Here is a 14418-nt window from a genome sequence, read left to right as displayed (position 1 = left end):
AGAAGAAAGCAGGGCGTCCTAGCCAACATTTATCTGTCAGTGAACATCACTGAAACAGGTTGTTTGGTCATTATCATGCTGCTGCTTGTGGGAGCTTGCTGTCCGCAAATTGGCTGTGTGTTTCCTGCGTTACAAGAGTGCCACACTTTAAAAATACATCATTGGTTGCAAAGTGCTTTACGTGCTTGTCATGACAAGTGCTTGTCATGTGATCATGAAACAGGCTCTCAGTCTTTTTACTGAAGCAGAGACTAATTGTTGTCTGTACTCTGAATCATAATTCAAACCATTTGAAATTTAATAATGAACATGTCCAGATTTTTTGAGTGTTTCCCAAAGGCAGGTAAATCAGCAGTTGATGCATTGAGATGTGTTGCAAAACAAATTATTCTGGAGACGTTGCCTTTTTTTGAACGCTAAATCTTCCATGTGGTCAGCTGAGATGTGAACTTTTCCTCACAAATCTTCCAATGCTTATTGAATGGGAATAATCATGGAAAAGTGGAAAAGCAGACTGTGACAGACCCACACTCCATGTTCGGTTATCCTCCATAAACAATCATCCTGACCGCCCTTTCATTCAAACACCTAGCTAACCTATTATTAAATATTAATATGGTCTCAATCAGGAACTCCCACAGCGCATTCTACAGCCTCCCAGCCTTCATGTAAAAAGCTTTCTCGTGCCCCCCACCCCGTCCTTAACCTCATATTTAATCTTCTACCTATGCCCCCTTGTTCCATATTGTGTAGGTACACACACAGTGCTGTTAGGGAGGGAGTTCCAGGATTTTGACCCAGCGACAGTGGAGGAACGGCGATATATTTCCAAGTCAGGATGGTGTGTGACTTGGTGGTGTTCCTAGATGTCTGCAGGGGAGGAGGGGGGCACAGGTGAAAAGGAAGTTCGCATAGAAATACTTTAAACTGAGTGCAGAGAATGTATAGAGTAGTTCGCTGGGAGAGGCAGAAGAGTCTGATCCTATCTCTAAATTCATGAGGTAGTAGGTTAAGTCCCTGGAGAAACATTTGATGGAAGGACATGAGAATTATCATGGCTTATGATGTCGCCTAAATACTAGGACTGATGGACCATAGCGTTGCGTTCTTTACCAGTACTGTTCATTCCTACTTTCCAATAGGAGAGCTCCAGAAAGCATTGCTCCTTGGCATGCAGTGTGTGCAACACTCCTCTTAGTCCCTGTCAATTCAGCACAGTAATTCACGGCTTCATTAAATTCTGTTCTGTACTCAGAAAGATGACATGGAACCCATTCCAGGATACCTTTCACTCCATCAAACAGGAGACACGATGACACTAAAATGGACACCCAACCAGCTGATGAACGGGTCTGTGGGAGACTTGGATTATGAGAAAAGGTAACTGATTTACAACAGCGCTGGGAACTTTGTGGATTGCTTTTACTGTTTGTGGCAGGACATGAATCTTAAAAATGTGAATTCATCTAAGTTAAGCATTCCTCACCAAACCTGACCTTTAATTAGAGTTGATGTGAGGCTGCTGTGTGCTTTCATTTGGGCCGAGCTAAAGCTTCTTTCATTAAGTGCACCCCTGGAATGCTGACCTCTGAGAGTGGGAACTGCATTACCCAGTGTGACACTGAGCTACACAATTCAGCAATGTCCCCATTCACACTGAGCTAACTGATACTGTAGTCAGGGGGAGCCAACTCTCTACCCATTAAGTTGTCTTGGCAATGGGTATGTGTGCAAGTCAGCTAAAGGCAGGACTGGGCTTGGACATGATGCCTTCCAAGGTCAAATAGCCTGCCTCACGCTGTGCAGCGCTCTCACAGCAGAATGGCCATGTAGATACCGTACGGAGAGCAGCAGGCACCCGGAGGAAATGCGCCTCAGCAAGAATCAGCGACTTCAGGAGCAGAGCCAAGAACAAGTGAGGGGAAATGGCATTAATTGGCATTGACACAGGGCACAGCTTTGAAATTTACTCTTGAGTGTATTTTCTTTTGAAAGGTTGGTTTTTGTGTGCAGTAAAGGCATGGCAACATTTGTGATGTGTTGTAACATGATTTTCCCTTTTGTTTCTTATGAACTTGTTGCTTCTTTCTTCATTTCAAATCTTGTCAATCATCTTGGGCTAACACTTGTGCCAACGGCTGCTCACTGTTTCTGTCGCTCTGTTTGTTGACTCTTTCTCTGCTGTCTGCACTGCTTGCTTGCCAAATTTATCACCTTACACCGCTTGCTGCTTGGTTCTCTCTGCTGAGTTTGCTACGTGACTCCCAGCACCAATTCCCGGAAACCCGTCCGGCTCCAGGGGAAGAGAAGTCGAATTATCTGGTAAGTTATGGCTCCGTGGGACAATGTCCAGTGTACAAAGTCATTCCTGTCCATGAGCTACCAACCAGTGCTTTCAAAAGGTCCACTCAGCGTTCACCACTACAGCCAACAAAATGTTTCCTTATTAGTGTGATACTGACCCATGCACACGTGGAAGGCCCATGGTTGGCTATCTCAGTAAAAGGGGCTACACCACGTCTCCTGTGACTGGGTAGGAGTGAAGGGTCTACTATTGGATTCATGCATCTTGGCCGGAGGTAGGTGAAGGTAGTCTACCATAGGCTTCCGTACCTTTTGGCTATATGAAGGAGAAAGCCAATTAATGATCCCGCTTCTGATCACAAAGCTGCCAATTTGGTGGAAGAAACAAACGCGGTTGACTGCGGTGTCGCCCCCTATTTGAAAGTCTGTTGGCCGCTCCCTGGCTAGTCTTGGTTGCCATACTGGAGGCCAGCGAGATCCACGTGGAAAAGCTGTGCCAGCATAAACCAGCAGTTTCAGGAGATAAGCGGGGTTGGGGGGGGGGGAAGTGAAAAAAAAAACAGAATAATAAGATTGTCTGATCTCAGCAAAGACACTGCTCCATTATCACGTATGGAATTGGGTCCTAGACTGTTCCATTAAAACACTCCTCTCTACAGGGGTACAACAGTTACTGGTGATCAGGTAGTACGTGTCCACACAGCTTTCTATAAATCCCTGAAAAAAAAAACAAGATTATCTAATTCCCCAAGGAATAGCAAGGCTCAGTTGAAGAGGTAGAGGATTCATTGTCATCTAAACCTCAGAGATTGTGCTCAGTAAGGGGTTTGTACAGTAATGCTTATCCTGCTTTTACAGCCATATTGGATTTACTTGGGAGTGCCCTTCACATGTAAAGTGTGTTATACAAATAATGCTCTTGAGACGTGGGTGACCGGCTTTTCAGAATTCAATGTCTGGGTGGCTTCTCTTGTACCATAAGCACCAGGCTACCGTACCCAATCTGGAGTTGCAGTCAGTCCAGTGATAAGATATCCAGGATTGAAATCCAAACTGTTAGTTCTATTGATTGCCCTTCAGTTTCCATTGGATTTTCTCTGCTGACCATGTAAGGGAAACTGAATTGGATTACTGGAAAAAAAAACTCAATAAATAAGTGCCGGTTGTTTACATGCTGGGGGCTGCTTAGCTCAGTTGGCTAGACTGCTAGTGTTTGGTTCAGATTCATGCCAACAGCACCGGGTTCAGTCTCCATTTCGGCTGGGGTAGAGCTCGGGGCCTGCCTCCTCACCCTATTCATGGTTAGGTCAGTAATCACCAAGGACCTGCCTTCAGGCAGAGAACTGAAGAAACAGTTTACATGCCTGAAGTTATATCCTGAAAGACCATTTCTATTATCATAAATACCAATGAGTGACAGACACCAAGGGAATTGCCAACGTAAGTCACGCCAAGATAAATTACTTGCTCTAGCTGCTTTGGACATGGGCACTCTGAAGGATGATCTCCAGGTCCTTCTGTGCTCCAGGCAGTTGCTAGAGTCTGTTACTGTCATCTCTGGCTAGCTACACTGTGTTGTGCAGCTACCTCAGATATTGTTGGGGAGAGTAGGGCACCATGCATAAATGCTAGATCATTGCAAGGGGCTTGGTGAAAAGGAGTTCTGTGCTTGATTCAGGTGCACATTTGCCAACGTACTGCACATCTGCTCATTTGAGTATTGGTGTCTGTGACTGTCTGCAACATGAGAAATGTTATTTGTCCAAGCTGTAGGAAGTAGCTGTGCACGGCGAAATGTCAGTGTATAATTGGGCAAGATTTGATCTTGTTTTCCAGTATATACTGGGACTATGCCATGACCATCCGCCTGGAGGAAATCGTTTACCTGCACTGCCATCAACAGAGTAAGAATGAAAGAGTTTCCTATCTGAATTTTGTTTCTTAAGGTTGTATTTCCATTAGATGATAGACACAATAACAATCTGAGGTATCAGTTGTATCCTTGCGCACTTCACCCCTCACCCCGATCTACAAACCAAGGGTGTTTTTATAATTCATTTTCAGGATACAAAGCTGGCATTCATCACCTGTCCCTTGTTGCCCTGTTAGAGCTGAGTGATTTGTTAGTCCCCTTCACAGGGCAGTGAAGAAACAACCCCATTGGTGTGGAATTAGAGTCACATAACAGAGCAGACTGGTTAAGGGCTGCAGATTTCCCTACCTGGAGGACCTTAACACAACAATCTGACACCTTGACATGGTCACTTTTACTGGCAACAACTTTTAATTTTATTTAATTTGCTTTCTCGTTGTTGAAAACTGAATTCAAATTCTCAGATATCGTGGTGGGATTCGAATCCTTGCTCTCCAGGATTACTAGTCCAGTAATGTAACCACTGTGCTGAGTATGACGATACGATATCAGTTTTGCTGGATGGCTGCCCAACTTTACGTGCATTAAGGTAGAACTATAAAATCATGCTGCACAGAAGGAGGCCATTCGGCCCATCATGGCTGTGCCTAAAGAACTGTCCCAATGAGTCCCAACCCTCTGCAGATTTTTCTCCCCTTCAACTCCCTTTTGAACGTTAGTATGAAACCTGTGTTCACCGGCCTTTCAGCCAGTGTGTCCTACATCACGACTCTCAGGTCGGTGTAGTTTGTTGGACTGTGAAGCACTGCCCAGCAGAATGGTGTGGCACAAGCAGGACATCTCCCAACCTGCCCCATGTTAATTTCTGCTGTGCCAGTACAGGAACACTGCCAAAGAAAGCATGGGTATTTATTCATAGAAGAGACCGCCAACCCAGAGACCTGCAAACAGTTACCCTGCCAGTTGTCTTAACGGGGGATGGGTTTGCCCTAAAAAAAAAATTGCGAAGCCCTTGGGCAAGGTTGAGTTGAACAGACTGAAGAAATATCAAGTAGAGCTCGCTTGAAAGATGGAGTCCTGGCCTTAAAAGGAAAACAGCTAGAATAAATAATACACAGACTTTGCAATAGTTATGATTTATTTCTGGCTCATTAAGGTTTCCTGTATGGTTTTACTTTTGGTGTCGGAACTAAAATTGCACATTTTTTTGACACTGAGCCACACAATCCTGGACCATCTCAGGTTATAACCCCTGGCTGTTTCCTGCCACATCTTCTCTCCTTTGCTTTAGCTACTGTCTAACTCGACAGCCATCCTGGTGTTAATGGCTGTGTTTTCTTTCCCTGTGTGCTCACAGTTGACAGTGGTGGGACGGTGGTCCTGGTGAGTCAGGACGGGATCCAGAGACCCCCGCTCCGCTTTCCAAAAGGAGGACACCTGCTGGCTTTCCTGTCGTGTCTGGAGAATGGCCTCTTGCCTCGTGGACAGCTGGATCCTCCTCTGTGGTCACAGAGAGGGAAGGTACAGAAACATTCCTCACAAAGAAAGTCACGACAGTGCCCTCGAAGGGCAACTTGATCCTTTCTTTAAGATCTTGAAGCTTCAAATGGCTCGCTCTCAGAATCATGTAAACCACAGTCCTGCTGTGTTCTGCAGAGTTCCAGTTTTCAATATTTTAATGATGTTGATCTTAATGTCATCTTAGATTGCACCCCGATAGGATTACACGGCTGTGATGGAATGATGCTCTCGTGTTGTGCTGTATAACTGTTTAGAAAAGGCCATTACAGATTGGGAATCTCATTTTTGTTGTGAGGAGGTGGGGCAGAAACAATTCACGCTGCCTGTTACCCGCCCCCCCCAGGGTCACTGCGTAATAACCTGAACAGAACTAATGGGCACGAAATCGACAATCGCACTGAGAGGGCGGGATGTGCTGCTTTGGGGAATGGTAAAATCGCAGTGGTATGGTCAAGGATGATCACGTGAGTCTAGGGGCTGAGGCGCTGCAGAAATAGGCTTTAATTTGCATCTAACCTTGCTGAAGCTGAGCAGAGGTGCTTGACCCTGACACTGGGATATTTGACAGGGGATAGTGTTTCATGTCCTTCACCTTGAAAATGAAGTTGACAAGAAAAAATATTTAAATATTTAGGGCTGTTGAGATGATACCAGTAATGTGTGCAGACATTTGTGCCTCAATGCAGAGCTGAGAATTATATCAGAGAAATGTGGCTCTTAAAACATAGCTCACCCTATTCACTGGTCGGGAATTTCCGCTCCTGCCCGCAGCCAAAAGTCCATTGTCTTTGGGCGGTGATGGGACCAGAAAATCCCGGCCACTGCCTGTATGCAAAAAGGGAAGAATGAGGACTTACAGGATTAACCTGCCGGCACCTGGTGGGACCCTATCCCCAAAATGGCCAGATCCTGTGGGCTATTAAGGGGGAGGCAGTAGCGTGGTGTTGTTGTCGCTGGACGGTATTCCAGTGACGCAGGGTAATGCTCTGGGGACCCAGGTTCGAATCCCACCACGACAGATGGTGAAATTTGAATTTAATAAAAATCTGGAATTAAAAGCCTGATGATGACCCTGAAACCATTGCTGATTGTCCTAATCTGGTTCACTAATGCCCTGTAGGGAAGGAAATGTGCCATCTTTACCTGGACTGGCCTGCATGTGACTCCAGACCCACAGCAATGTGGTTGACTCTTAAATGCCCTCTGAGCAAGGGCGGTTAGGGCAATAAATGCCGGCCTAGCCAGCGACACCCACATTCCAGGAACAAATAGAAATAAAAAAAATTATATGGCACGATCATAAAGCATTGGGCTAGCAACAGTGACATGCACTGTCAGCAGAGAGTGTGATCACACATCTGACACCCAGAACTGGATTTTCTCACCAACTTAGGGGCAGGCACTGAGATGTCTAATTTTGCACCGACATGCCGTTTACTGGCACCGTCCCACGCCTGATTCACTTTGGGGAAGGTAAGATTAGGGGCGGAGCATCTTCCTGCAGGGGATGGAGCATCTTAAGATGTGTAAGGGAATCCTTACACATGGCTGCTGAGTCACATACAGGTCAGACTGGGTAAGGCGGCCGATATCCTTCCCTGAAGGACATTAGTGAACCTGACTGATTTTTACAGCCATCCTGTAGTTTTATGATCGTTTTTAATGAGACTAGCGTTTTATTTCAGGTTCATTAATTCTCCATCTGCTGTGGTGGGATTTGAACTCCTGTCTCTGGAGCAATAGCCCAGGCCTCTGGATTAGTACTAGTCCAATAAAATTACCACTATGCTGCTGTCCCTATGATTGATTGTTAGAATTAATGACTGGGTTGGACAGGATGGTAAGGAAGGGAATACCCCGACTTGCAGGGGAATCCAAAACTATGGGGGCCAGAAATAGTTATCCATAAATCCAATAAGAGAATAAGGAAAAATTTCTTTGCTCAGAGTGGTTGGAATGCAGAATCCGCTACTTTTTTTTTAGTCGTTTGGTAGTACTGAACTTGAGTACTGCTGACAAAAGACATTTTGTGGAAGCTTTTCATCTTGCACTCATCAGGACAGCCAAGAATACCAATGTGAGGGGAAGCAATAACTTTCTACTGTATGAGAAGAGAATGCTGATTGGTTGGCAAGTGGACTCTGATTGGTAGAGGTGTTGCCATGGAGGATGCACCAGTTAATGGTGACGGACAGTTAACTGCCAAGCATTGTTTGAAATTTAAACCAGGCAGCTTGACTCTGGTCAAGGCATTGCCCTAAGGAATGAATCAGCGAATGGTTATCACTTATTTCGATAAGAGTATAATGTTACGGTGTAGAGTTATACAGGATACAGTTTTACAGTGTAAAGTTGTTGCTTCCCCTGACATTGGTATTCTTGTGATTGTCCTGATGAGTGCAAGATGAAAAGCTTTGACAAAATGTCTTTTTTCAACAATACTTTGTTTTTCCTTTACTCTTTCATGGGATGTGGGTGTCACTGGCAAGGCCAGCATTTGTTGCCCATCCCTAATTGCCCTTTCAGAGCACAGTTAAGAGTTAACCACACTGCTGTGGGTCTGAAGTCATTTGTAGGACAGACCAGGTAAGGATGGCAGATGCCCTTAGGGCATTAGTGAACCACATGGGTTTTTACAACAATTGATGATAGTTGTCATGGTCACCATTGTTGAGAGTAGCTTTATATTGCCTGAATTTAAATTCCACCAGCTGCTATAGTAGGATTTGAACCCATGCCCACAGAGGATTAGGCTGAGTCTCTGGATTACTAGCCCAGTGACATTACCATTGCACCACCACCTCACCTGCTACTACAGGAAGTGATTGAGTCAGATAGTTTAGGTGCTTTCAAAAGGAATCTACCCAATTACGTGAGAGAAAGAGAAATAGAAAGAGATGTCAAAAGGCAGGGATGAGGTAGATGGAATAGGAGGAGACTCAAGTGGAGCATTAACACCAGCACAGACTAGTTGGGCCAAATGCCTATTTCTGTGCTGTAGATTCTATGTAATTCTATGTATATCCTGTGGTCCTGAACCTTCTGGCCTGTTTCCAGTTCACTTTCTGGCCCTCGCAGGTCATTGAAGATGTTGAGATTGAAATTATTCCTTTGCCTCCATCCAGGGCAAGGTTTTCCCAAAGCTGCGAAAACGAAGCCCTCCGGGATCTGCGGAATCCAGCTCGGACAAGGAGGATGAAGAGGCCACTGACTACGTTTTCAGAATAATCTTCCCGGGCACTAACTCCGAGTTTGGTATGTACCTGATAAACCTGCTAACGCAACCCAGCCAGTCCTGCCTAATGAGCTAAGGTGGATGTAGAGTGTTTACAAACAGTTGGCCTTTGGTTGTTTATCCATGTATCAGTCCTTTCCTACTTGGGTAACTCAAGAATGTCCAGGATTTTTAACCGATTAAAATGGTAAGAGTTTAATTATATTGTTTTGTTAAGTGTTGAGGAGAGCATTGGATTTCTTCATGGACCAGTATAGCATTCAGTGAAGAAGAAAAGAACCAAATTAGTAACCTGTGATATAATTGAGGTTGTTCACTGGCCACTAATATGCTGGGGTTTTTTTTATTCATTCATGGGATGTGAGTGCCATTTTTAACATTCATTCAGGGGATGTGGACTTCGCTGGCTTGGCCAGCATTTATTGCCCATCCTTAGTTGCCCTTGAGAAGGTGGTGCTGAGCTGCCTTCTTGAACCGCTGCAGTCCATGTGGTGTAGGTACACCAGTGCTGTTCGGGAGGGAGTTCCACAATTTTGACCCAGCGACAGTGAAGGAACGGCAATATATTTCCAAGTCAGGATGGTGAGTGACTTGGAGGGGAACATCCAGGTGGTGATGTTCCCATCTATCCGCTGCCCTTGTCCTTCTAGGTGGTAGTGGGCATGGGTTTGGAAGGTGCTGTCTAAGGAGCTTTGGTGAATTTTTGCAGTGCATCTGCATGGTACACACTGCTGCTACTGTGCGTTGGTGGTGGAGGGAGTGAATGTTTGTGGATGTGGTGCCAGTCAAGCGGGCTGCTCTGTCCTGGATATGTCAAGATCCTTGAGTGTTGTTGGAACTGCACAAGGGCAGCATGTGTTTGCCTGTCTCAAGTGCCCTTGAGAAGGTGGTGGTGAGCCGCCTTTTTGAACCAGTGCAATCCATGTGGAGTAGATACACCCACAGTGCTGTTATGGAGGGAGTTTTAGGATTTTGGACTCGGAGACAGTGAAGGAACGGATATGTTACCAAGTCAGGATGGTGTGTGGCTTGGGGGGAGCTTGGAGCTGTTCACATGCTTCTGATACTCTTGTCCTTCTAGGTGGTAGAATTTGGAAGGTGCTGTTGAAGGAGCTTTGGTAAGTTGCTGCAGTGCAAATTATAGATGGTACACAGTGCTGCCGCTGTGTGTCGGTGGTGGAGGGAGTGAACGTTTAAGGTGTCATGATGCAGTAATATGTGGTTAAAGCCCACAGCTTCCTGCACTATATCTTATCAACCTCAGTTTGGGAAATATCACCTGCCCCAGAAATGACAGCATGTGGGTTTATGCTTGTGAGATGCCACAGCGCAAGTTGGCCACTTTAGTCCTGTTGTGTCATGAGTGTTGACTGGAGACTGGATACTTCCTAATAAAAGGAAGAGTCAGCCATTGCTACTCTTGTAGATCTGCAAGGCCCCACAAATGAAATGGTAGGGGATGAGGCCTAGGAACAGATTTTCTGCCTGCCCTCTTGGTTGATGCAGAACACAGGGTGGTCACATGGGAAGAAAATGATTTACACTTGCTTCTTTAAAATGGCAAATCATGAAGCTCCCTTCATGGTTCCCGACCTTATCCAGTAGTCGAGCCATATTGATCATGGTGGCCCTAGGTTTGATCTCGGGCCTGTGCTGAGATTGCCGACCTCAGCCAAGCGGCAGTGGAGATGTCCAATTTGACCCTAGCACCCCTGGGTTAGGAAGGGGCCCCCCCCTCACCTTCCCGACTGCAATCTGAATTGCTGGGATTGTGACTCTGAACCCTTTCACTAATTTTTCTCAAGCAAAGCCTCTCTTCATGGCACAAGATAGTTGGATTATTGACCACATTAACACAGCCGCCACTACGACATTTCCCAGCCACCATTTGCAACATTGCTGATGTCCCAGTTAAATTTTAGGAGGTTTCCCAAGGTCAGGATCTGACTCGGACATGTTGCCTCTGCAGTCAACTCGTTATAAGGACGGTTAGTTGGATGAGTTACTAGAGGGTGCCTGCCCCTCTGAACATGTATCCCAGTGAGGAGTTGTCGCTTTCAGGTAAACAAAACTGATAGCAGTCCAATGTTGAAGGGTAGCGTTGTGTTGTTCAGTGGTGTTCAGGTGTCCTTCATTCTTCTAAAGTTACTCACATCCCCACCCTTTTATACCCACCTCCGATTATCATTAACTTTCACTGCCTTCCACTAGCCCTTGTTTCAAGGACAGCAACGTGACTAACCGCGAGGGGATGTCCCCTAATAGGGCTATGATGGTCCTGGAACTCTAGTGGAGGCTGGTTTTCCAACACTTCTTAAGCTTTCCTTCCACCATCCCGCAGAGCCAGACATGGCATCAACGTAAAGTCCTGACTTACAACTTGTGTTCATGATACAGGATTCAGTGATGTTGCCATTGGTATACAGGATTAAGAATGTGGTCTGAGTTTTGTTAAATAGATCTGATTTAGATGGGTTATTCCTCTGCCTGACCATTCCTTATTTGGGAGATGATCAGTTGCTCAGTCACTGATGGCAGGCTTAATCAGTCAATTCAGTCCACTTTTTTTTATTCTTTCATGAGATGTGGGCATGGTGAGCATTTGTTGCCCATCCCTAATTGTCCTTGAACTGTGTGGCTTGCTAGGTGATTACAGTGGACAGTTAAGAGTCAACCTGGGTCTGGAGTCACATTTAGGCCAGACCAGGTAAGGACAGCAGATTTCCTTCCCTAAAGGGCATTAATGAACCAGATGGGTTTTTAATGACAATTGATGATAGCTTCATGGTCACCATTACTAGCACACTGACTAGCTTTCAATTCCAGATTTATTAACTGAACTTAAGTTCCACCAGCTGCCATGGTGGGATTTGAACCCATGTCCTCAGGGCACTAGCCTGGGCCTTTAGATTACTAGCCCAATGATAATACCTCTACACCATCTCCCCCATCAGTTTACAGGGAGGAATTTGAATAATAGATCTGAAATAATCCTGCAACTTCTGCTTCTGAATTTAAATTGAAGTTCCTGCCCCTCCTTTCAATATTTTTCTTTCAAACAAGTGCGTTATGCTGTTGTCCATGGCGTTCCAATCACTCGATGGGACTCCCTGGCCTGACATTGTTGATGGTTACACTTCCAGAGTCTCGAAGTCACACCTCCCCTTAGATTCAAACCAAAAGGGTTCGGAGGAAGAGCGATGGAGCTCATCAAATTGCAGGAGACTCTGTGATAGTGGAATGCATAATTCAACTGTGTGCAGTGGTAGAGATAGAGGGCCACGTCACTCATAAGGTTGCCACAGTTTGCTTTATCACATTACTTGGCTCGCTATAAAACTAAACAGAATTTAGCTGATAAGCCAAGAGAGCAGATTGACACAGAGCACATGGGAAAAGGATAGCACACTTTAATAATTCTTCATCGCTAATTCTTTAAAGTTATGTTCAGCAGTTTTTAAAAAGCTAAGCTAAACTGTCTCCGTCAATAAAAATCAAAGCATAAAACAACACATTGGACACAGCGGAGAGGATAAATACTGTTACAAAGGACTGTATAGAAGGAGAAGACAATTAAAAACTAGATTGGTTCGCATAGGAAGCAGAGAAATGTTTCATTTCAAAACCCTTTTTCCCACCTCAATCTATCGAAATAGGTCTTTGGTGGACTGAATGTGACAGTAGAAGATCAACAGATATTCCATTAAATGTCAGACGTCTTGTGGCTGCATCTTTCAAACAGAATAAAGACATTCTGTTGCTGATCTTGCTCATTTCTCTGTACCTGCCAATCTTTCCCTGGTTGGTTTTAATGATCGAAGCTGACTGTTAAGGCATCAAAGCCTCTTAAACCCAAAGCTATTTCTATCCAATAATGTTTTGTTGGTGAATTTGCATTGAAATGTATTAAGTTTACAACCTTCCTTGATTTAAATCGTTCAATCCTCTCCTTTATTCCTTAACGTAAATGATTTAAAGCACACCTAAGGGGTTTTTAATATTGCAACCATTATTTCATTCAAGTTCCGACAGTTTAATTATTAACTTACTTTGATTTGAAAATAATTGAGTTTGGGTAATAATTTATAAATTCAATTTCTTTCCCAGATAACGTTGACTGTGGTTAATTGGTGAATGGTGACTAAGGGGCTTTAAGCTAGATATCAGTCCAGCGGTCCTTCTCTGAACCTTTTCCACAGGAGTCCAAAACTGGGAGTAGTATTCTAGATCTGATAAATTTCTTGTACAAGAACAACATAGAATTTTTTTGTATTTAATCACCTTACCATATCTCTTAATACTGTGCTTTTGCTACAGCCTCATGACACAGATCACGAACCTTAAGAGATCCGTGCACTACAACACCTGGGTCTACCTCCCATTCAAAGGCTTTGTGTTCACAACACTGCGTGGCACACACATCCTTGGCGTTAGCCCGAGCCGTGTGTGTAATAGAGCATTTATCTTTCCTAAATGGCATCTGCCAGGTACAGGCCCATCTCCCCATCACATCTGCAGCTGCAGTTTTTTTTTCCTCATCTGGGGTTCTAACACTTCCACTGTGACACTCCATTGCATCTTAACCCAAGAGTCCTGTTTCTGTGTCACGTCCTCCATCCTCCCCCCAACAAGCTGCCACTTCCTGCTGCAGCCCCCCCCCCCCCCCCCCCCCCCCCTTGAGCAGGTCATCGCTGAGTGTTAGAGTGAGTGTCGACCTGGTTTTACCTTTAAATCCTTCAACCTGAGCTTTTTATTTTTTTGTTCGAGGGCAAACGAAAGAAATATCGGAGAAGCAAATTTGGTTGCTTCCTGGCAGTATCTGGAATTCTGTGAGAACAGAACCTTTATAGAGCATCAACAGCCTTCCTCCCTTGCGATCATTGTCATCTCTGCAAAGAGGCATTCACTCTGTTGTTGTCTAGTCGTCTCAATTTCTCTGCTCCTCTTACCCATTCTAATCTATCTCGCTCTGAACTTGCTGCACTCCGTTCTCTCAGGTCCATCCCCAACATTGTCATCAAACCCGCTGACAAGGGTGGTGCTGTTGTTGTCTGGCGCACTGACCTCTACCTCGCGGAGGTTGAGCGTCAACTCGCAGACACTTCCTCCTACCTCTCCCTGGACCATGACCCCATCACTGAACATCAAGCCATTGTTTCCAGGACTGTCACTGACCTCATCTCCTCTGGAGATCTTCATCCCACAGCTTCCAACCTGATAGTCGCCCAACCTCGGACGGCCCGCTTCTACCTCCTACCCAAAATCCACAAACAGAACTGTCCCGGCAGACCGATCGTGTCAGCCTGTTCCTGCCCCACGGAACTCATTTCTCGTTATCTTGACTCCCTTCTCTCTCCCCTTGTCCAGTCCCTTCCCACCTACATTCGTGATTCCTCTGACACCTTACGTCACAACAACAATTTCCAGTTCCCTGGCCCCAACCGCTTCCTCTTCACCATGGATGTCCAATCCCTCTACACCTCCA

General features: G+C 45.2%; 1 protein-coding gene across 1 annotated transcript in view; it reads left to right on the top strand.

Moving 5' to 3' along the window:
- Nucleotides 1-14418, top strand: part of sgsm1a (small G protein signaling modulator 1a) — a 150458-nt gene that overhangs the window by 85224 nt on the left and 50816 nt on the right. The window contains exons 9-12 of the mRNA XM_078554447.1: nucleotides 1256-1380; nucleotides 4141-4208; nucleotides 5535-5698; nucleotides 8824-8953. Of these exons, the coding sequence (XP_078410573.1) occupies nucleotides 1256-1380; nucleotides 4141-4208; nucleotides 5535-5698; nucleotides 8824-8953 (487 nt within the window). The remainder of the gene's footprint in view (nucleotides 1-1255; nucleotides 1381-4140; nucleotides 4209-5534; nucleotides 5699-8823; nucleotides 8954-14418) is intronic.

Source organism: Cetorhinus maximus, chromosome 12, assembly GCF_964194155.1.
Source record: "Cetorhinus maximus chromosome 12, sCetMax3.hap1.1, whole genome shotgun sequence".
Lineage (NCBI taxonomy): Eukaryota > Metazoa > Chordata > Chondrichthyes > Lamniformes > Cetorhinidae > Cetorhinus > Cetorhinus maximus.
The sequence above is the reverse complement of the archived record's forward strand: the minus strand, read 5'-3'. Positions and strand labels throughout refer to the sequence as shown.